Here is a 22,811-nt window from a genome sequence, read left to right on the forward strand (position 1 = left end):
TTATCGCTTAGATTCGCGGAGAATGACGATGGGTGATGCAAGAGGCCTTTTCCCTCAATGGGACGTAGCATCACTTAAGTAAGTAAGGAACCTAAATTGACACTGACAAGTTCCTTTTCCGCATGAGAGCATAGTTGTCTTCCACGAGTGGCGCTGAGAACTGTTCTCAATGTTTGCAAATAATGGCAAAATATTTTAATAACTAGTCTTAAGTTACACATTTTTAGAAAAAATTGGTCATATCCACCAAAGGAATATGGGAAAAATATGAAGTATTCGAAGCTAAAGTATGTATGTGCATGAATAGTTTGACGTTGTATCGATTTTGATAATATTTTCCTTTATTTAAATTTTCGATTTAATTTCTGAGTGAAAAATAACTTTCTTACCTAGTTACACTATATAAATTGTTGGTTTTAGTCATGGTTTATTGAATAAATTTAAATTCGATGACCTTTATACTTGTGTTTGATAGCTTGTTAGACCTAATGGCGCTGGCACACCTTTTCAATTTAATGAAATTCAATCGATTGAAATTTTACCTCTTACTCTTTCAAACTGAAATCAGATATAGCTGTCTCTTTTCTTTCAAATGGAAATTGAAATTTCAATTTCAATTTTAAATTTCATTTGGCAGAAAGAGACAACTATATCTGACTTCAGTTTGAAAGAGTGAGAGGTAAAATTTCAATCGATTGAATTTCATTAAATTGAAAAGGAAATGCCAGCGCCATAAGATTACTTACAAATTAATTTAAGATTAACGTTCTTAAATGTTAAATTTTTTTTGAATATAAACATAACAATAAAATGCATGAATTAAAGGGAAAAGGTTTATTGATACCCATTGATTTATTTACTTATTTTATATGAAGTTAGAACTAACCCAAGAAACATTTTCTTCTCTATATTGTCCTGTACAATTTTCAAAGCAATGCATTATAAAATCAAAATTGTTATAAAGTGCTTATAGCGCTTTCGGTTCCGTCACTGTGACTACAAGAATTAAAGCGGTTTTCAGACAAGAGGCTTAAAGGGGGTTCAGACCTACGGCTTAGCCATATGGCTTAACTCCTGTAATTTCTCATCAAGTATGATTTTTTAGGAAATTGTTGTTTAGCATTGAATATTAAGGGTAAATGTTTCATTAGATTTTGAAAAATCAATAAAATTGCTTGTTATTAAAATTTTTGAGACCTTCGGGAACTGGGCTAAATCTCCAGTCTGAAGCTGGCAATAGACCAGTTTCCGAAGGGCTCAAAATCCCAAATGGCGAGCAATTTCATTGTTTTTTTAGAGCCTAATAAGTCATTTATCTTTAATAATCCAATCCTAAGTTACATTTATCTACTCTAGACCAATATTGGAAAACACACTACCTTCAGACGGCTCAAGCTTCGGACAACTCAATTTTTCTCCTATGTTCTTAATGAATTTGCCCCATGGCTCTTTTCTGGCAATTTGAGGCATTGGACTAGCTATTAAAATATAATATTATAATGGGTTATATTAATTTAAAGCACATTGAAAAAATGAATTGTGCGAAGCTTCAGTCGTCTGGTAGGGCGCTTTCCCCTACTAAAATTTATTGATGATTTGTACCGTCAATTTTAAACCTTTGCACACTTTTCAAGTAACCATTGAACAGCCCGTTTTCACCGTAAGTTTTGTACCGAGTACTAAACAGGACATTTTGCGAGGTGTGCGAGTGGATTTCTCTCGGCCAAAGAGCTGACGGGTACGAGTGCGATTTTAATAATTTGCCCTCAGATTCATAAAAGTATATCGGAGAAATATGAAATGTTTAAAGCGGAATGCGAAGCCTCAAAACTTCCCCTACCTATTTTACTTCTTAGGGATTTTTGAACAATGTTTTATGAAACTAATCGAAACCATCTGATATATCGCAAAAATGAATTTGAGTTGAGTTTTTAATTTTAATTCTTATAATGACAGTTATTTTTATATTTCAACAGCAATCTGTCAAAAACGTAAACGTCTGTTTTCTTTTTGACTTTGTTTGTTCACGATGTGTGACGTTGATAACTGTTCTCAATTTTTAGTTCTCAAAAATTTAGAACAATATTAAATTTTAAATAAATTTCTCAAGCAATTATCTTGATTAGACTGAGCCATAATTTTGAATCAATTTTATATTCATTTCGGGAAGGTTTTTGAGAAAGAAGTGAATTGTATGATATTGCCTCTTTTACAGTATGATGTTTTATTGATACTTATGGAAATTTAGTCTTAAAATGGGATTTCTTTAGAAACCTTCATAAATATAATGTATGTATACTTGCCATGTAGAAGATGGGTGTATAAATTCCAAGAGCGGCAACGGATGCTGAAATTATGAGAATCCGGACGGTGGATGATTTGCATGGGGTAAAATCGAGGAAGGGTGGTTTTGGTGTACGAATGTGGGTTTTCTTTTCTTTGACCTTAGGGTCAGAGGGTGCAGTTTGACCCATTAGGAATGGGAGAGGCAATGGGAAGGGTATAAAGAAAATGTGAAATTAGTTTTCTCTGTCTTAGTATAGTCAATTAATATTCGGCGATGTTTTTCGCAGATTTTTTTTTAATGTACCTTCTTCCTTTGGTTCTTGAGATGGAGAATGGCTCTGCGCTGTGGATGGTACAGCGAAGCTGGTCGATAGAGGAGACCCATGAAGAAGCTCAACGCCACAAATCCCGTCACGGCCTGAAGGCCTAAGCGCCATCCCATCTTTCTGCAAAACAAGAAAAAAAAATTGGGGGCGCGTGGAAAAACATGGGCATTTACATAAAACTTAATCACGCCAGCAGTAGAAATTGTGCATTAAATTTAATTTAATTACTCCCCCAGAATCTCAGCCATTCGCATGCATGGCAGTAGCCACACACTGAGAATGTTAATATTATAGAGAGAAATGGATGAGATACGGAGAAGATGGCAATGAAAAGAGGGCAAAAGCTGGAGGTACTCACCCTACACCTTCCTTCAGGATCACCGAAAATAATGCTACACCTATCCCTTCGCCTGATAACGTTACCATTTCTACAAATTGCCTACGTCGCTTGAAGTACAGGCCCAGCATCACGGCTGCAGACTCTCGCACCATTGAAGCTCCAGCACCAACGACAATTCCTGCTCCATGTGGTGGGGTTTTTTTTTTTGGAGGGTTGAGAAAAAGGCAGGGTTTAATAAATGGTTGAAAAAGCTTTATGTGTAGATTTTTTTCTTTATACAAATTTCTTTCTTATTTCAGGATTTGTTGTAATAAGTAGGGATGAGATTGATAAATTACGTATATACACTCGAAAGGATTGATATGACTAGAGAAATTTCGTCAAAAATAAAACCCTGCTGTTGTTGGTTTAGTCTGAGATATACTACATGAGAAATTGGATAATATTTGAGAACAGGAAAAACCAAAACATATCTTAGGATTTGAGAAATTTTTTCAACAAATTATTGTAATTCTTTTTTCTCTTTTTTTGAAAATTAAGGTAAGAGATGGTAAGAATAATACTGCAGCATTATAGCCTATAAAAGAATAAGGTCTTGTGACAAGTAGTTTTAAAAATCTGCTATTATTTCTTTTTATACATGGATACGGAGAGTGAAGGCCCTACTACTTAGTCCATTAGAGAAATCGTCAAGCAGTGGAGATTATTTAGGGAAAATCCATCAAGGTTCTTTAAGAGTTATGAAGAGTTGAAGACTGAGCAGAACACTCTAGAAAATTTAATGCGTTTTTTCTGAATGTGTTTAGCTTCCTATAGATTTTCGGATTCCCCATCTAGTTAATAAATCCATTGAACACAAGGAAAAATTCTTCCAATATACTATATACTTTAATTGTAAAAAAAAACATTTTAATTTTGTTTTAGAGATATGAATGTTTAAGTAGATGAATTTGTTTTGAATATGTGTAAATATCGGTCAATTTAGCTTTAAAATCTGGTAGAACTTATCTATACAAGCTTAATGCTTTAGCAGACCTGTGAGTAATTTTGACTTATGCCCTAGACACAGTTACGACTTAAGCCGAGAGACGGCTTAGTGGAAAATTATGGAAATGCACTTTAACCGTTATTTCTAATATAATTACGCTAAGCCGTCTCTCGGCTAATCCTCAAGTCTGTCGAAGCCCTTAGGGCCTTTGTACATTGGGAGCAATTTTCGTCAAAAATTGTTTTTTTTTAAGGAAAATCGTTCGCATTGCTGTAGGGCAACGTGTGATATTTCTCGACAAGGTGCATTCCGGGACATAATATGGGTATTTCTGGACACATCAAAAATCCTATAAATATTTGATTTCTAATTATTTTTAAGTTCTTTATGAAATATTAAGCTCTTTACGTATAAGATAAACTTAAAACTTCTGAAATTTTATTTAACGTAAAGCGTGAAATACGCGTGAATTCTGAGTGTCACATTCCACTTTTTCCAAAAACCTTCAGTGTGGTCAATTTTACAGATGTCAACACAAATAGTGCAGTTTTCTTTTCGATCTAAGTCACTTTAAATGTGAAATTTAAACAAAATTTTTATGAAAGAGTGAAGTTTAGAACTTCTGCTTAAAGGTAAATAATCAGACTCGGTGAAATTTATTTGCATAATAGCGACTTTTGTATGTCCCGAAATACCCAACTGTTTCGAAATGTACCACTCTTACTTACTTCTATACATTTTTTGATATTTTCAATAAAAAAAATGCATTTTTCAATATTTTTCGATCAGAATCTTATTCTGGATAGCATAAGGAACATAAATATTTGTATCAATAAAGAAAAAAATAATTTGAGAAGTCGTTAAGCTATTTGAAACTTAAAAGTGCTAAAAAGTGTCCCGAAATACCAAACGTTATCCTAAGTGGAAACGTCAAAATTTTGTCAAAAACGCAAATTTTTGATGAAAATTACTCACAATGTGTAGTGGCCTTTAAGAACAGATAGGTTTTATGGGTAATAGATCTGCTACTATATTTTGAAAGTACACTAAAAGTGGTTGTTATTAAGGATTTCAAGATTTTCAGGAACAAAGAGTAATTCCCAGTTTGAAACCCGTCTAGCACAGGCTTAAAACCAGAGATTTAGCCTAGTTATCAAAGGTAATGAAATCCTAAATAGCAACCAATTCTAGTGATTTTTCAAAATGTACTTCATCATTTGCCCTTAGTGGTCAATTCTGAGCCAAAATTTTCCCAGAAATTTTCCCTGATATCAAGGGATAGATTAGATTACAGTATGGCGGAGGCGATTCTCTGCGGAACCGCTGCACATAAGCCTCCATTTGGGACCATTATGTATTATAACAAGGGGTAACTCATAAGCAATCAGAGTGGTTCGAGTTCCTGGTTCCTCGAAATTATATGTGGGTTCCCAGGGTTCTTTGAAAATATTAATATATAAGTTTCCTATGTTATCTGAAAAAATGTATGGGTTTCCCGGGTTCTCTGAGAAAATACCCCTATAAATTCACTGAATTTCCAGAAAAAATTTATAAGTACCCCGGGTTCAATCACTTTGGAGGGCTCATTTTTTAACCGATTTGGTTAAATTAAGATTTTTTAGAAAGGTCTTGAAATTTTGAATCCGGCTGCATTCGTCTTTATCAATGAATCGGATAAGTACCGATAACTGCATAATTTTTTTTTTCAGAATTTTTGTTTTAAGGCAGAATCACATTGACAGTAAAATGCTCACCGTATTTCGTTAATTTACTCATTTCCATTGCAATTCTTACGCAACTTATCGATTACCGTGTTACCTTGTCTCATACTCGGTAGCACAAGGTTAAAATAATTTAAGAAAATTGAAAAAAATAAAACGAAAATGCGATAAACAGTGAGCAAAAAAACTGTACGATTAATTTCTCATACAGTTAATTTACTCGCTGTTTATGGAATTTTCGTTTTATTTCTTCAATTTTCTTATATTATTTTCATCTAGTGCCACCGAGTATGAGATAAAGTAACACGGTAATTGAGAATTTGCGTAAGAATTGTAATGAAAATGCGTAAATTAACGAAATACAGTGGGCTACGGCGAGCATTTTACTGTCAATGTGATTCTGCCCTTACTTGACCTTAAGTTTCTTCCCGAGCTAGAGGTCAAACGGTAAGGGATATCGACTTCCGGTCTCTAATGACCCCCCTTAAATGGACATTATTTCGAACGGTCTTTTTTTAATTTTTCCCCTATTCCACTCCAAACAATGTTTTTTGGTTTTTCTTTCTCAAAATTGGCCCAAGCTTTTTTCAAGTAATCCAGGTGAACATTTCATTCAAACTATGACCGGAAAATTGGCCACTTTGAGATATTGAAGGTCAAAGGTCAGTCACTTTGGAGGGTTCATTTCTTAACCAATTTAGTTAAATTTGGATTTTTTTTGAGAGATCTGAACTTTTTTCTTATCAATTCTTTCTAATTGGCCAAATAATCGTAATTGATTCATTTTTCTCGATCAAAATAATAAAAAGATAATTCAAGATGAAAAGATAATTGGGAAGCTCCAAATTGTGAGTTCGAGCATTTCGCAAAGCTGGGACGCGTTGCCATCTCTTTGTTTACGAATGTAAATATTAAAAGCTAATATAATGTTCTAATTCTGTTAATTAATTTAAAATTTTACCCTCATCAGGATATTTGAGTATTTCTTCTTTTTATAGCAAAATATTAAAAAAATGTAGTTAAACAACTACAGACTAACAAAAAACTCCAAAAAAATGTTATATTAGTTCTGAAATCATTAGTGGAACAAAATTGAATGATAAACATTTTTGTACACTATTGAATATTCTGAAAAGAGCAGGAGAAACTTTTTTAATTACTTTATAAAATATTTAACATGTTGTGTCGGCTGTGGCTTGCTTATTAAAGAGTAAAGCATAAAACTTTTTCTGCAGTCAAAAGAATGGGGTTAAATGAAATACTTTATGAAATTCAATCTGTCTGAAACTTTCTGGGAAACTCCAAAAAAATGATGAAAGTAATTGCTATTAAAAGTTATTGCTGCTAAGTTATTAAAACGATAATTTTCTCCTTTTCTGTTTTGGATGTTGTAATTAGGGTGTGGAATTTTAATTACGTTCAAGTTCTTTAACTTAAATTTAAATTTTCTGCAAATTACTGTCTTGGAACTAATAAATTTAGGTGGTAATATGTTTTCTAGTCTTGTTTTAGATCTTTTTAGATTCCTGTAGAGATGTTTTGTTTATTTTCAATAGAATTGCAAGTTAATTTAATAAATTGAAACATAGCATACACGTGATGTTAGTGGAAGCCATGGGAAAATATTATTTTCCAGATAGAAAAGTTTAGATTGTAAGCTTTTCTTTAGATGTGGAGACGAGTTAATGCAATTGCAATTGAAGTGAAACATTATTTCGAATTAAAATGAAACAAGAAAAGTGTTGAAATGTCTCAAGAATCTTAAGCTTGACTTGATGTGACACGACCTAGAACAATTAAGAGCTACAAGAGAAAAGAGCTTTTTCATATTTCAACTTGATACATTTCTAACTTATTGCTCGAACTTAAAAGTGAAAGGAGTGAAGCACGTTCTTTGATTGAACGATTTTAGGATACTTTATCATCTTGACTTCAACCATTTTCGGGGATTATTCTACAAAGTCTATCAAGGCCGATTTTAATGTTTTTTTTTAAAATTATTTTAGAAATGTAATATAGGGTAAAGTGATACAAGTTGGACATAGTGTTACAAGTTGGACAATTCGCCGGTACAAGTTGGACATGGCCTTTTTCTTGATAAATACAGTACAAAATTTGTTTTTAAGCACAAGGAACCAAATTATAAAACTAAAGCATTAAAAATATACAAATAAAAATGAAGTACTAAATTTATCAAGAAAACCTACCTGTCCAACTTGTACCATTGTCCAACTTGTACCACTTTACCCCATTCTAAACAGTTAAAGCAAGGCCTTTCAGCTATGCGGTTTGCTCGTACTTGTAACATCAGTTTTGATAATTTTTAGTTTTTGAATAAATTTCCTAAATATGTTATATTGGCGGGTTAGATAGGGCCTGGCATTTGTGGAATTCTTTCGTCTCATTGTTTTACTATATTAATCGGTTCAGAATCGATTTGAAACAATGCACAAACAACTTCAAAACTTGCATGCTCAGGAGTAAATCATTAGACTTCAGATTTAAAATAATAACGTAACATTTCATTATCGAATTATAATAAACTATGAATAGTATACTATTTCAGAATGTTCTAAAGAAGTTCCAGTCAAAATCCCGGAAAGACCGAAATTCCGAGAGATAATTCCCGAACGAATCGAATTTCATTATTACCCAAAATCCCAAATAGGTCAAAATCCCGAAAAGATAGAATCCCTAATGGGCCAAAATCCTAGAAGTCAAAATTCCGAAAACTAAAATCCTGATAAGCCAAAAGTCCGGAAACCGAAATCCCGAATTTTTAAAAATGTCAAAATTACGATCACGATTGCATCTGTGGTAGCTGATGGCAAAGGAAATGTTTTGTCTTTACGGGAAATCTTCTGCTCATTATCCTCCGTATAGTTTCGTTCCATTCAGGATTTTGACTTTCGAGATTTTGGACTTTGCATTTTGGGCTTTCGGGCTTTGGAATTCGGGATTTTAACTTTTGGGATTTTGGCTTATGAGATCTTGGATTTCGGGATTTTGAATTTCGGGATTTTGGCTTTTGGGATTTCGGAATTTTGGCTTTTGGAATTTTGGATTTCGAGATTTTGGATTTCACGAATTTGCCTTTCGAAATTTTGGTTTTCGGAATTTTGACTTCGGGGATTTTGTTTTTTGAGATATTGACCCCTTCAGGTTTTGGCTATTTTGAATTTCAACTCGACCGGAATTTTGGTGCTCTGTAGTTTGTCTCTTTTGTGATTGTGGATTTCTAGGATTCTGGCGTTCGGTATTTCGGTTTTCAGGATTTTGACCTGCATCGGTTCTAAAAAATCATAAAATTACTCTAATCGCTTATTAACTTTCTAGCCAGTTCTTAAGAATATTTTTTTTTAATCTTTTATTTTGAAAAACCGTAAAAAGGAATTGTTTAAAAAATTGAAGTATATTTAAAGTTTTGATAATAATTTTATATTGAAAACTGAAAAATCGTAAATGTTTTTGAAAAATCAAAAATCGAAAAACTGACGTTATATTCGTCTTAGAAATCGCTATCTTTAACCGTTTGATTTTTACATCCACTGTAAGCGAGAACGGTGAGCAAACATTATGATGTTTCCCTGAAATCGTATAAATTCGGTACGATCTGTCATGAAAAATGGATTTCTAATTCTGAAAATTAGTTCTCTTCATATTATGAAGTTTTAATAAAAGAAATTTCCATATGGATCAGGTTGTGAATTAGGCTATTCCATCCTGTATCTTTACTCTCAGTCATGGTGTATGTCATAATTATATTTTTTTTACGAATTCTACTTCTACTGTCAAATGAATTTTCCAACAAACTTGTTTTCTCATTCGTGTCTCCAAGGAAAAAGTATAGGAAGCATTAGAGTGGTATGAGGATTCCCCTTGAAAATATTGTGGATTTTAATTTGTTTTCCCATTTTAATTCATTTCAGATTCCAATTTAATCACAATTTGTGAAATTGTCTCACGCACATTTATTTCCCACACACGTTCCACTCGACATAAACCAAAAGAAAAGTTGACTGATGGAGAGATTGTTTTTCTGTGAAAATTCCATGGGGTGAGGGATAAATTATTCCTTCACACTCTGCAAATTTCTCAAAAAGTGAATCGTGAATTGTACCAAAAATTGTACGAGCAGAATTTCTCCCTTGAGTAAAGAAGCCTCATATTTGTAATTTACGTGCCCTGCCAAATTGTCGAGTCGTTTATTAAAATATTGAAAGTTTCTTTCAAAATATTTTTAAAATTTGATGAAAGTTGACGAAAACTTTTGTTATCTCCATGTCAGTTAAGTTTAAGATATCGAAATTGTATTGTGACTCAAACAAAAATATGCAATGAATAGCTCTGAAAAATGCGACCGATTTTAGTGTAAATTTTTCCCTGATTTCGTACACATTTCACGAGATATCTCCAAAACTACGTAGGTTGCCAATTTGGGGTTTTCGGTTGCCTATTCTATATTAAATTGGTTTTTATTTTGTATTACTATTATTTGCTAATTCATTTTTCACTGACAGGAAACAGATTATAAATCCAAAAGTTTTTCGGCGTGCTAGAAACATATGGGAAACATAGGAAATGTCATGCCCCTGCAATAAATACATTTTAAAATAAAAGATTTCTTTATCGTTTGTGGAATTGCATGAGATCTAATCTAAAGCTTTGGTATTCATTTCTTTTCAAAAAGAATTCAATGAGACAGCTATTATTTAGCGATTGATTCAATCCCAATTGTGGGATTGAGAGAATTCTAATTACATGTGGTGACTAAGTACAATAATATTTTGCGTCTAATTTTACAATATTTTGGGAATCATTTTATAGAATTACGATTGATTTTCGAAAATATTTCGCATAGGGATATCTCTTTTAATTTTTTTTTAAATTCATTGTGGCATTGAGGAGGAATTTATACCATGTTGTGACTGAATTCAGTAACATTTTGGGATTGATTTATAACATTTTGGGATTCATTATATAGAATTACGATTCATTTTATGAAATATTTGGTATAGAGTTACCACATTTTGAAAATGGTTCAATTTCAGTTGTGGGATTGAGAAGCCTCTAACTGCATACGGTGATTGAATTCAATAACATTTTGGGATTGATTTTATAGTGTACTAGGATTCATTATACAGATTTAATATTGATTTTTGGAATTTTTTTGAGATTATACATTATTTAGAGATTCATTCAGTCCCAATTGTGGGATTGAGAAGACACTATTCGCATGCTGTGACTGAATTCTGTAACATTTTGGGATTGTATTCATTAAAATTTCAGGATTTGTTATAAAGAATTATGATTTTTTGAAAATATTTCATATAGGGCTATCTAATTTTGAAGTTGCTTCAATCCCAATTGTGGGATTGAGAAAGCTGTAGTTACATCTAGTAATGGAATTTAATAACATTTTGGAATTGATTTTTAAACATTTTGGGATTAATTTTGTAAAATTTTTTTTTTTGAAAATATTACGAATACGGCTGTCTCATTATGGGATTCAATAGATTTTATGAGAATTGTGGGATTGATAAGGCTCGAATGGATTGAAGTGATAGAATTTAAGAACATTTTCGGTTTTCGGATTGTTTTTAAAACATTTTGGGACACATGTTTATAGAATTTGAATTGATTTCGAAAATATTTTGAAAAGAACTATTTCATTATGAGATTTATTCAGTAACATTGTGGAATTAACAGGCCTCTATTCCAATTATTAAATATTCCTGTTATTTAATATAATTTCATAACATTTTGGGATTCATTTTAAAATAAATTTTGTAACATTGCGATTGATTTTTAGAATAAAAATTCACCGTAGCTTATCTTGTTTTGCAATTGTTTTAATCTGAACGTGGGATTGATGAGGTTTCAATCCCACATGGTTAAAATATTTAATAATATTTCGGGATTTAATTTTAAATATTTATGGGATTAATTCACTAGAGTATAGTATGATTTTTTCGGATATATTCAGATTAGTTCAGATTCATTTTTTGCTTAATTCTGTCACTCAAATTGTGGGACTAAATATGCCCTATTAACATTATAAGGTCGTATTTCAATACCATTTTGGTATTGAATTTTACCCTAAAATTCATACTTATAATGTTTCATAATTTTGCAAAATATTTCTTTAATTTTTCAGTCCTTCAACCTGTTATACCAAGTGCTATTCCCAAAATGGGAATAAATATGGAAATTAATAATAGACAATTTCAAGATCTAGAATAGAAGGCTGGATTTAAATCTCTGTCCCTTGAGGTTACTCACCGTAACTGAAGGCAACTTGGTGGAGCTGCGTGGCAAAGGACGTGAAGAGAATTCCCAGGGCAAGGACTAATCCTCCAAGGACCGCAGTCAAACGGGTGGATTTTCGACGACACAGTGCTACAACTATAGTGGCAGACAGCATCGAAACGGACCAGCTGGCAGCTCCAAGCCACCCTAAAAGAGATAGAGAGGAAAATCATAAGAAATTTTCCCACCATATTCTCAAGTGCTTCATTCAATCAACTCCACCTCATTTGTACCCGGCGCCTCCACAGCCTTAATGACTGTTTTTGTTTAATATGTACTTCTTGTCTCAACGTTTTTGCACTCTTTCTGTGGTACATGGCATAGAAAATTGGCAAAGTACACATACAAAAACTACAGCATATAAAAATAAATACCATCGTTTCAGTGAATGTTACTATGAAACGACTTTTAGAGAGTTTGTCTACTTTTAGGGGAAATTCAGAGAGAATTTGTGGCATAGAACTATATAAAATTATTTTATGTGAAGAAATGGAATTTTGGAGACAGTCCTTGTACAAATATTTCATTGTGTCATGTAACTCTATAAACTTTGAGCTTTTAGCAAAGTAAGGAATTAGATAATATAAAATAGAAATTGGAAAAGAAAAGAAGAACTAAATAAGTTAAGAATAGGGATGGTTGGGGGAGTTCAGGCCGATAAAGTTTTTTTTTATATTTTATTCATTGTATATGTACATTCATATATATTTTTCTCACGGTAGTGTTTCGACAAAAAATATTAATTTCTCTTGCATTTCTTTGAGTAGGTGAGGGAGGTATATTTGGGACAGTTTGACTTTAAAGAATATTTCGACCGCTCAGAATAAGAAACGAATAACTCGAAGGAGAGCGATTTGAAGCTGAGATTCTACATGCAGTGTATAGGATTTTTGAGATGTAAAATCTCTATAATTTTAAAAATAATTGTCTTTCAAGTATAATATTCACAGGGAAGGTAGACGGTATAAAGAAGTATCCGAAAAGCGAATAAAACGATTTTTGTGAAAAATCGAGTTGTTCGATATTTTCTGAGTAGTCGATTTAATATTTTTATTATTTCAAAGAGACGAAAACCGTTTTAAAGGTTTTAGAATATTATATACCCTATAGAAAAAAAGTATTCGAAAAGTAAACTAAACTAAAACTACTTCTCAGGGTGGTTTTAGAAACACCTCTCACCGTCCGAAATACTTGGCAAGTCAAGATACATCTGCAACCTAGGATTATTTAGTGGCTTAATGGTGCTATTCCAATGAAAAATGAATATGTTTTTAAACAAGTTACTGTTCTTAATTGCTTCTTCATAATCCACTTTTTTTGTGTTGGTTCCTGTCCTGGTTGTTTTGTTGTGTAGGAAAACAGTCGAGACAGGAACCAACACAAAGAAAAGTTGATAATGTAGAAGCGTTTGAAAACAGTAAAGTTCTAGAAAAAAAGTCCAGGAAAAAGATTTCCCCTTTTCATTTCTCATTGGAATAGCACCGTAATTCCAATAAGAAAATTTCACCGTCTATCAAACTACCTTTGTCCTAAACATCCTGACTCTCCCCTATTTATTAAGAACATACGGATAATCAATTTTTAATGTTTAGGAAATGTCTTTTATTCTTCAAAATAGCAGAATAGAGCCATTGCAATTTCAAATATCCTGCCTCTGTAACACAAAAATTTTAAAATTTCATCAAGTTTGTACCCTTTTAGTTCAAATTATTTACGTAATTAAAATAATAAAGATAATAATTTTAACATCAATAATGCAATATGATAAAATAAATAATCTCATCTAACTAATACCACAATACACTTTAGAATTTATACTACAATGGGATGAAAACAGATACACTATTTAACAAAATTAAACAATTTTTTTCTTCAAATAATAAATACGATACTCTACAATCAATACTAAAATCGTTTAGAGTCAACACGGCAATGCGATAGGATTAAGAACAAGCAGAGTTAACCCAAAACACAATATCCCAAAAATATTATGATTATTAATATTCTACGTGAATTTCATTCAGAAATATTTAGAATTGCGATTTTAGTGCAAATTCTCAATTTCTTGAAAAAAAAAAATGCAAACGGAAAGGGGTCAGCCTATCCCGTTTTTTTGCCAATTTATTTTTTGGCAAGGTATGATAAATTCACTGAACAAAATCGATTAACAGAATAATATTAAGAATTCAGTGTTAATTTTGTCGCGAAGTATTGAGAATTGCAGCTTTTAGAGGTTATTTTTGATTTTTATTTTTTGAAAAATTTTAAGGGGTTAGTTTATCCGCTTTTTCCACCAATTTTTTGTCGAGGTAGAATAAATCCAGTAATAAATATCGTTCAATAGAATCATTTTAAGTACTCTTTGTTAACTTCATCCAGAAATATTGAGACTTGCTGATTTTCGATTTTTTGGAACATTGGTAAAGCGTTAGCCATTAGTCTAACCAATTTTTTGTGAAAAAATTTTTCTGTCAAGGTATAATAAATCGAATGATGAATAATTTAATTAATAGAACCATTTTAAAAATTCAATAGTAATTTTGTTCCGAAATATTGATAATTGCAGAATTCATAACGGATTTTCGACTTATTGAAAAAATGGTAAGGGCAGAGTCCTATCAAGTCTAATAAAAAGTGAAGTTTTTTTTTCATTTTTCCTTGTATAAATTTTGCATATATTGCACCGCGACTTAAACAAAATTGCTCGTAGTTCTTGTGTTATTTCGACGAATAGAATATGTATTTTTAGGTAGCTTATAATTCACAATTCCGAAATATATGTATATCAGACTGATAAGTCAATTGTCTTTAGGAAAAAAAACTTGCAATTAGTCAGTACCTCTATGCAAAAACGTATGGAGAAATGAATCTCCAGAGGCCCCTGGGTAAGAGGTCAGCATATCCATCTTTTGTGTCATTTTTTTTATCAAAATATTTGAAATCTAGTGATAAAAATCAATTAGCAGAACCATTTTAATTACTTTGTGTTAAGTTTATCCTGAAATATTGAGAATTGAGGTTTTTTTAGAGCAAATTTTCAATTTTTTAAGAACACTGAGAAAAACACGGGGTGCGATTAACTTTTTTTCCTCATAACTTTAACAGTTTCTAGGTTTAAAAATATATCAACATTTTTTAATGTTACAGTAGACTCTCACTCAATCGGCTCTTTTTCAATCGGGCGTCAAATTTTGGTGACAATTTTCACATTTAATTATGAAGCAAATTTGCTGAAATTCGCTGTAGTTCTTCCTATTTTATCGTGTTTCTTTATAATTGAGCACTTTTTGTGGAATTTACAAAGGCTTTGACGCTCAATTCTAATGCTAAACCGGATGACATTTCGCCCCATATTCCCGATTGAGAGAGAGTCTACTGTAATTTTACGCCATTTTAATTGTAAAATTAATACAAAAAAGTGTAACTTTAACCCCTAATATACCTAAAAAGCATAATATTTACACCGATTTCGGATCAATACTGTAGGGTAAAATAAGCATTTCCGGAATGTTATTTTAACTTTTTCGGATTTCTCTTACAGTGAAGGAAAAAACGGTGAGAGGTTAGCCTACTCATTTTTTTGCTAACATTTTTTGTCAAAGTATAATAAATCCAGTAATAAAAATCGATTGAAAGAATAATTTTAAGAATTCAGTTTTAATTGTGTAGTGGGACTGTTGGACTGTTGAGCCTGGAGGAGTTGGATGGGGTAAGCCAGGCCTGACGAAGACTCTTTTAAGCAAATCACTGTTCAGCTGGGGTGGTAACTTTGAGGGGTGCTATAATTCCGCTAGGTGGAGTAAAGAGTGTTCGTCGAGTTTTTCTTAAGGCACAATCGAATCGGCTCCTCAGTCGGTCTTCATCAGTGAAGCGAGAAGGATACCAGATTCCTGGCTGTCTTGGAATGGGTAAGGGGCTCAATCTTCGGGAGGCTAGCGATGAAGGGTGCTCCAGCATGTTGTGGTGTGAGACCTGGAGCAATCTTGCTACAATTGTATTTAGTTTTTATAATATTGATGCCATAAATAATATCGTGATTTATTTCCATAATTTGGAATCAAAATTCAAATCTAAATCTAAGTCAATCAAATCAATATCAAGAGTATTGATTTGAACCTGGATATAGCACGAAATTTTCCTCTTAGTTTTTAATAAGTTCTTAATTAACGCAGAATTTTGGAAAAAAATAATTTACAGTTCAAATAACTCTTTTAAAACATAATAAAAAATTACTTAATGAATAATATTCAAAGTAGGGGAAAGTGCCCATGCTTGATAACATTGGAAGCTTCGTAATGACTAAATTTTCTATGTTTCACAATATATATGTGACTCATCGCAACCATATTTTAAAAACTATGGAAAAGTGCGGCCAGTTTTTAAAATATATTGCGGAGTCACGTTTATTGAGAAACATAGGAAAAATTTAGTCTTTACGAAGCTTCCAATGATATCAAGCATGGGCACTTTTCCCTATTCAAGAATTGCATATTTTCAAAATTATTATAACATTATCAACGACCAAACTTCAAAAATGATTAGTCCATAAGTTAAAATGTTGCTTTGTAATGTTTAATAAATGATAATAGAAATTTGACGGTAATTATGTGTTTTAGCCCTAATACTTCATTTTAATTTCAAAGAGATTTGACGGTTTTCGCTCAATCAGAATGAATTTTGAAATTTTCAGCAATATACATTTTGGTGAATCTGATAAGAAAAATTGTTTGGTCATCATTAAGTCTCGGTACGCGTATTAACCCATTCAAAAAATGGTTGAGGCACAAGAGAACTTAGCAGAACGTTATCAAAAGTTTAACACTGAGACAGTTGATTGCACAACAATCACAGTTTCGGGTGATAGACCTGAGATTATGTGATATACCCTATCTCATAGACTTTTGTGTAACAGTTTACGTGGGTGGTCAATGTGTGAGGGGCTATAAAGGTGGGAATGTTTGGAGAACGAAGGCACAATTTAATAGATATTCTGTGGTGAAAAGTTATTCTGTTTTGAGGGTGCAAAATGAAGTGGTTTAGCATAATTTGTGTGATGTGCCTTGTGCCTCTTGCATGGAGTGCCAATATTTTGGTACTGGAGGGCGTTCCCAGTCCCAGTCACCACATTTTCATTACCACACTATCCCAAGCATTGGCGGCTCGGGGCCACAATGTTACGTCTATCACTTCAGATTTAGATGACTACAAAACACCCAATCTCACGTATCTCTATCTGGACAAATTGAAGGAATATCTGGAGAGTCCAGCTTTTCAGGAAATAGACATGTTAGAGTATGGCACAATGAATCCGTGGTTATCTGCCCTCTTTATGCCTTGGTACATTGTGGACTTTCTTGATTCTGAAATCCAATCGACTGGTTTTAGACAACTTTTAGACTATCCAGATGACTTTGAATTTGACTTGGTGCTGTATGACTATCTTCTTGGTCCAGCTCTTCTGCCTTTTGTACATAAATTCAAAAATCCACCTCTTGTGGGCCTTACTGCCTTCTACTCCCCCAGCACAACAGCTAATTTCGTTGGTTCCGTCTTCAATCCGGCATTCGTCCCTTATGGTTACATTGATACCTTCACGGTTACTTCCTTCTGGAGCAGACTCAATAACTATCTCCTGCATGTGGTTGATTATGTTATAAGAGAGCATATCATGACACGTATCTTCGAATATCATCTGAAGAAGGACTTCCCAGGGATGACTTCAATCACTGAACTGCAGCAGCAAATGAAGTTAGTCATCATGAATCGAGACCCAATCACTGATCACATTGAACCAACGCTCCCAAATGTCATTTCTGCCGGTGGAATGCAGATTCAGGCACTCAAGGCACTTCCTCAGGTAATAACATTATCTCGAACACAGTGACAAGTAAATCAACATAATCTCGACAGGGTACTGATAATGGATGGCATGGGGTGGCGTGAATAAACTAATTTTGTCTTCATACCGATAATTGCATTGTACTAGAGGCTATGCACTTTGACTTTTCTTGTGAAATTTATATTATCACGATTGATACACTGAGAAAAATAATGCACTTTAATCAGTTGTTATTTAAATAATTCTTTTTTTTTGTTGATTGATTTTAAAGATCTATAATGAATTCTAAAAAAAATTTCCCCTTCAAATATTATTAATTTTTTTTTGAACTGATATTTGATATTGATTTTAATACATTGTGGGATTCGCTTGTGACATAGTGGGATTGATTTTGGAATATTGTGGAATGCTGTTCAATATTCAGAGCATCCTGTGTTGGATTTTAGACATTGTTGGATCGATATTAATGGGAGGGTGGGGTAGTTTCATACGGGTCCCGGTCAAAATCACGAAAACCAAAATCCCGAAAGCCAAAATCCCGAATTCTTAAATGTGTCATTAGCTACTTCCGCGATAGCACTCGCGCTTGCTAGAGGCAAAGGGAAATCTTCTGTGCCTTGGGAAATTATTCTAAATATTTTCCTTCATATAATTTAATCCCTTTCAGGATTTTGAACATTCGGGATTTTGGCTTTCGAGATTTTTGCTTTCGGGATTTTGGCTGCCACCCGTTTCACACATGTACTATTTTCAAAAATACACATTTTTGGGACCAAAAATAATTGTCTACTAGTTGTGCTGTATACGGGACATAGTCAGTTTCAATATGGTTTGTATTCGTTTAAAAAGTAACTTTTGAAAAAAAAGTGAAAAAGTTTTAATTGTGTTAAAGTACCCCACCCTGCCGTACGGATCCTTAGCCCACTGACTTTGGGACTGACTTAGGCCGAATTGGGATTGAGCTTACAAAAACATGAATCCTAGAATATCGTGGTGGCTTTCATTTTAGTCTATAATGTGATGTATCTGAGAATATTTCGGTCTGTTTTCTTCAATGGCACACTTTTTCAATGTGCCCAGAAACGTCAATTTGTTCTTTAAAAAAAGCAATTTTTGACGAAAATTGCTTTTAATGTGCAAAAGCCACAAAAACTATAGCATTATTGATTTAATAAAAACACATTTCTTTAAATTAATGCAAATGTTTCTGATAGAAACCCTACAATGTTTACAAGGTCACTAAAAATTTTGTAGATACATAATACTAAAATATAATTTATTTATAGAAAATTTTTTTTTTCAAATTATTATTTGTTAGACATCTAAATACAATCCCACAATTTTCTGAAATCAATTAAAAAGTTTATAGCAATACCATTTGTTGAAAGAGTTTACATTTTTCAAAGTCAATGATAGAGTGTGTTAAAGTCTCTTCTAATAATTTGTTTTTAGAAATTTTGTACCGTCTGTTCTACGATCTAACATACTTTTATTTCTTTTGCAAACAAATATGTTTTAGTAAATCAATTCCGCAATAATGGTTTAAGACCAATACCACATCTTGAATTCATAAGAAATCTACAAATAATATATTAGAGTCAATACCACTAGTATCTGAAAATCCACTGTTTTTTCATTTATACTATATCTATCTGGCTAGATAATAGGTTTTGTAAAATCAATACCACAGCCTCTTAAAATTAATTCCAGACCTGAAAATTCCAGAACGGCCAAAACCATTGACAAATTTGTGTTGGGGTTGATGACTATTGGGATAGTTATGGGATTGAATTCATAGCAGTAGTTTCTATCCCATTGGTATCTAATATTCATAATACCAATGGAATTGACACTATAATGAATTCAATTTCATTATTATCCGAAAGTATCTCAAGTTTAACACAAATTTCTCAGTTGCTTTTACATTTGCTGCGAATCCTATTGGTATTGCGGGTATTGCGAATTGTAACTAGTAGCACTAAATATTTGCGAGTATAGCTTTCTAAGTAATTTTTTCCCAGTGGTATTGGCTTGGTATTGGGATTGATAACAAATGTCAAAACCATTGACAAATTTGTACTAGATTTGAGGTATTTCGGGATAGTTATGGGATTGAATTCATAGTAGTACTGGGTGTTAATCCCAGAGGTATTGAAAGCTATAGCCAGTAGCACTAAATATTTAGGAGTTCAGTTTTATAATTAACTTTTTCCCTAGTGGTATTGGCTTGGTATTGAGATTGACAGTAAATGACAAAACCATTGACAAAATTATGTTAGATTTAAGGTATTTTGGGTTAGTTATATGATTGAATGCAACGCATTAGGTTCAATCTCAATAGTATTGCGAATAGTAGCTAGTAGCACTAAATATTTGGGACTATAGCTTTCTAAGTAATTTTTTATAAGTGGTATTGGCTTGGTATTGAGATTGATAGCAAATGTCAAAGCCATTGACAAATTTGGGTTAGATTTAAGGCATTTTGTGTTAGTTATGGGATTGAATTCAACGCATTAGTGCCAATCCCATTGGTATTGCGAATAGTAGTTTGTATAGTACTAAATATTTGGGAGTATAGCTTTGTAAGTAATTTTTCCCAAGTGGTATTGGCTTGGTATTGGGATTGATAGTTTTTTTTAAAGTAAGTTTACATTTTCACAAAATGTATTAGTCAACTTTTTTTAACAGTGCACTTTTATGTCCTGAATAGGATTTAGAGGATATCATGGCATCTGCAAAGAAAGGTGTGGTACTTTTCTCTCTTGGAACAAACATGAGGAGTGACACCATTGGCGAGAAGAGAATAACAGAGATTATTGGTGCCATCCGTGAATTTCCTGACTATACATTTATATGGAAGTTTGAGTCATCATTTCCATTGGAAGTGCCAAACAATTTAATTATTCGAAAATGGGTGCCACAGAATGAGATTCTGGGTGAGTTTTCACTTCCTTGAGATGTGCTCCCAAGGGGCAAATAAATTAATTTATATGGTCTTGTCTCTTGTGCCTGCCAGCTCATCCAAATACAAAGCTATTCATCACTCACTGTGGATTACTGAGTACTCAGGAAGCATCTTGGCATGGTGTTCCTATGGTGGGAATGCTTATTTTTGTAGATCAATTCTTGGTAAACACAACATAATTTTAAGATATTATGCAAAAACTTTTACTCATGACAAATTGCTTCTCGATTTTCGAAACAGAACATCCAGAAATCCATTGAATTTGGAGTAGCTGTGACAATTAAATTGGCCACAATTACGTCTGATTCCCTCAAGGATGCCATTCAGCAAGTTCTGAACAATCCAACATACCGGCAGAAAGCACAACTGCGGTCGAAGTTGTTCCAGGATCAATCGGAAACGCCCCTTGAGAGAGCTATTTGGTGGTGTGAGTACATCCTTAGGAATCCAGACGTGTCAGTCCTGAAGAGCAGGTCTATGGACTTGAATCTTCTGCAAAGGCAATCGATAGACGTAATAGCCTTCCTGACCATTGTCACACTCGTACTTTTCCTCATATTTACGTACATTATTTGGAAGATCATCAAAAGGTGCAGCAGAAAGGCCGCAAGGAAGGGCAACAGAAAGGGGAAACTTGAGTAGAGGAAAGCACCTCAGAAGAAGAAAATCTCTATAGAAATTTTCATATGCACATAGCGAATTCTAAAAATGCCAATCTTATGAGCAAAAGAATAAGGTGGAAATGTCGAATTTTTCACCAAAGGATTTCATGTTGAATCCCTGCACTCAACATGAAAATTCACAAGTGTTGAACCACAAGAGATAAAAGAAACTTTTCTCTAGTATTCCAGCATCTTCTGCAAAGAAGAGATTTATATTTTGACGAGGAGAAAAATTGCAAATCATATGAAAATTTGTGCACTTCCAGAAAAGAAATCTATCCGTGACACATACAAATGAAACGTGAGATATATTTATTCTTTGAGATTGTAGTATATTTTTTAAATTTAAAATAAATATATAACATGGATCGTGTACTTCAGAGTTTGTTCTTTCAACCCCCAAAACTTAATATTTCAACCGGATGTCATCCACCAGGAGTTTGAAAGCTTACTAGAATGAAATTCTGTTTAAAGTTAAAGGGTACCTCTTATAGTTCACAAAGTTGTTGTTCTTATGCCTGCCATATGCGAAAGTATTTACTTATTTAATGATTTTGGGTCTTGCACTATTTAAATGGAACACTTAAGAGGTTTAAATGAACAATAGAGTTTTGATAGGGAAAGCTTTCCTCTGATAAAATTCTTTATCGTACTTACACTGAAAAAATTTGAGTTTTTAAAGAACTCTCAACTACAAAAATTTCATATAATCCTCGATAAGTGTTGTTGGTACACTTGTTTGTTGAACCAAGTCGAAGTGAGTGTTGAGATTATATAATTGACTTTTGTTGATTAACACAAATCCCTCAGCAAATTGACCAAGAATTACAAATTATAGGGGAGACCGGGGTACCAATAGCCAGGGGTAGAATTAGTCAGTGGATTTTTCTCGTTTTTCTTAAAATGTACATAGGGTAAGTGTGCCTAATTCCGGCCAGCTTGCAATTCCGGCCACCTTTTTTGTTCCTCGAATTTCCATGAACTTTTAAATTTTACGTACTCTAAAGATTATACAATGCAATAGAATAACAAAAAATGTAGCTACGACAAACTAGATGACGTGAAAAAGATATTGGAAGAATTCCCGAAGGGCAAAGAACTATGAGAATGAAGGTGGCCGAAATAGGGTACCAAAGCTATGTCTATATTTTTATTTATTTTAAAATGTATTAAGAATGATTTTAGAGTAAATAAAGACGATAAACTCTTTACAAGGTTTCCAGCAACACTGTTTCAGAAGAAAGAATAAAACAAATCAATTTGTATTTAAAATATTACATTTCAAACTTGAAACTTTGACGCTTGCATGCAACTATGCCGAAATTTGGCACACTTACCCTAGAGCAAAGTATTTTTTAATTAAAGTAGGAACACA

General features: G+C 32.9%; 2 protein-coding genes across 3 annotated transcripts in view; one reads left to right on the forward strand and one right to left on the reverse strand.

Annotated features, from left to right (window-relative positions):
- The window catches only part of LOC129806674 (monocarboxylate transporter 2), a 224,835-nt gene that overhangs the window by 24,586 nt on the left and 177,438 nt on the right, over positions 1 to 22,811 (reverse strand). For both annotated transcript variants that reach the window (XM_055855443.1, XM_055855442.1), the window contains exons 6-9: positions 11,944 to 12,117; positions 2,971 to 3,130; positions 2,591 to 2,732; positions 2,304 to 2,444 (exon numbers count right to left, since the gene is read on the reverse strand). In XM_055855443.1, the coding sequence (XP_055711418.1) occupies positions 2,304 to 2,444; positions 2,591 to 2,732; positions 2,971 to 3,130; positions 11,944 to 12,117 (617 nt within the window). The remainder of the gene's footprint in view (positions 1 to 2,303; positions 2,445 to 2,590; positions 2,733 to 2,970; positions 3,131 to 11,943; positions 12,118 to 22,811) is intronic.
- Positions 16,883 to 21,811, forward strand: LOC129806675 (UDP-glycosyltransferase UGT5-like). Its single transcript, XM_055855444.1, has 4 exons — positions 16,883 to 17,827; positions 20,520 to 20,745; positions 20,826 to 20,938; positions 21,015 to 21,811. Exons 1-4 carry the CDS (start codon positions 16,997 to 16,999, stop codon positions 21,414 to 21,416), a joined length of 1,572 nt encoding a protein of 523 aa, XP_055711419.1. The 5' UTR covers positions 16,883 to 16,996; the 3' UTR covers positions 21,417 to 21,811.

This window comes from Phlebotomus papatasi, chromosome 3 (genome assembly GCF_024763615.1).
Source record: "Phlebotomus papatasi isolate M1 chromosome 3, Ppap_2.1, whole genome shotgun sequence".
NCBI lineage: Eukaryota > Metazoa > Arthropoda > Insecta > Diptera > Psychodidae > Phlebotomus > Phlebotomus papatasi.

Bases quoted from the DNA above. Each gene is read 5' to 3' on its own strand.
- LOC129806675 (XM_055855444.1), top strand. From the start codon at position 16,997: ATGAAGTGGTTTAGCATAATTTGTGTGATGTGCCTTGTGCCTCTTGCA. The intron at 17,828-20,519 runs GTAATAACATTA...TGTCCTGAATAG, and splicing joins CACTCAAGGCACTTCCTCAG to GATTTAGAGGATATCATGGC. The intron at 20,746-20,825 runs GTGAGTTTTCAC...TGTGCCTGCCAG, and splicing joins GCCACAGAATGAGATTCTGG to CTCATCCAAATACAAAGCTA.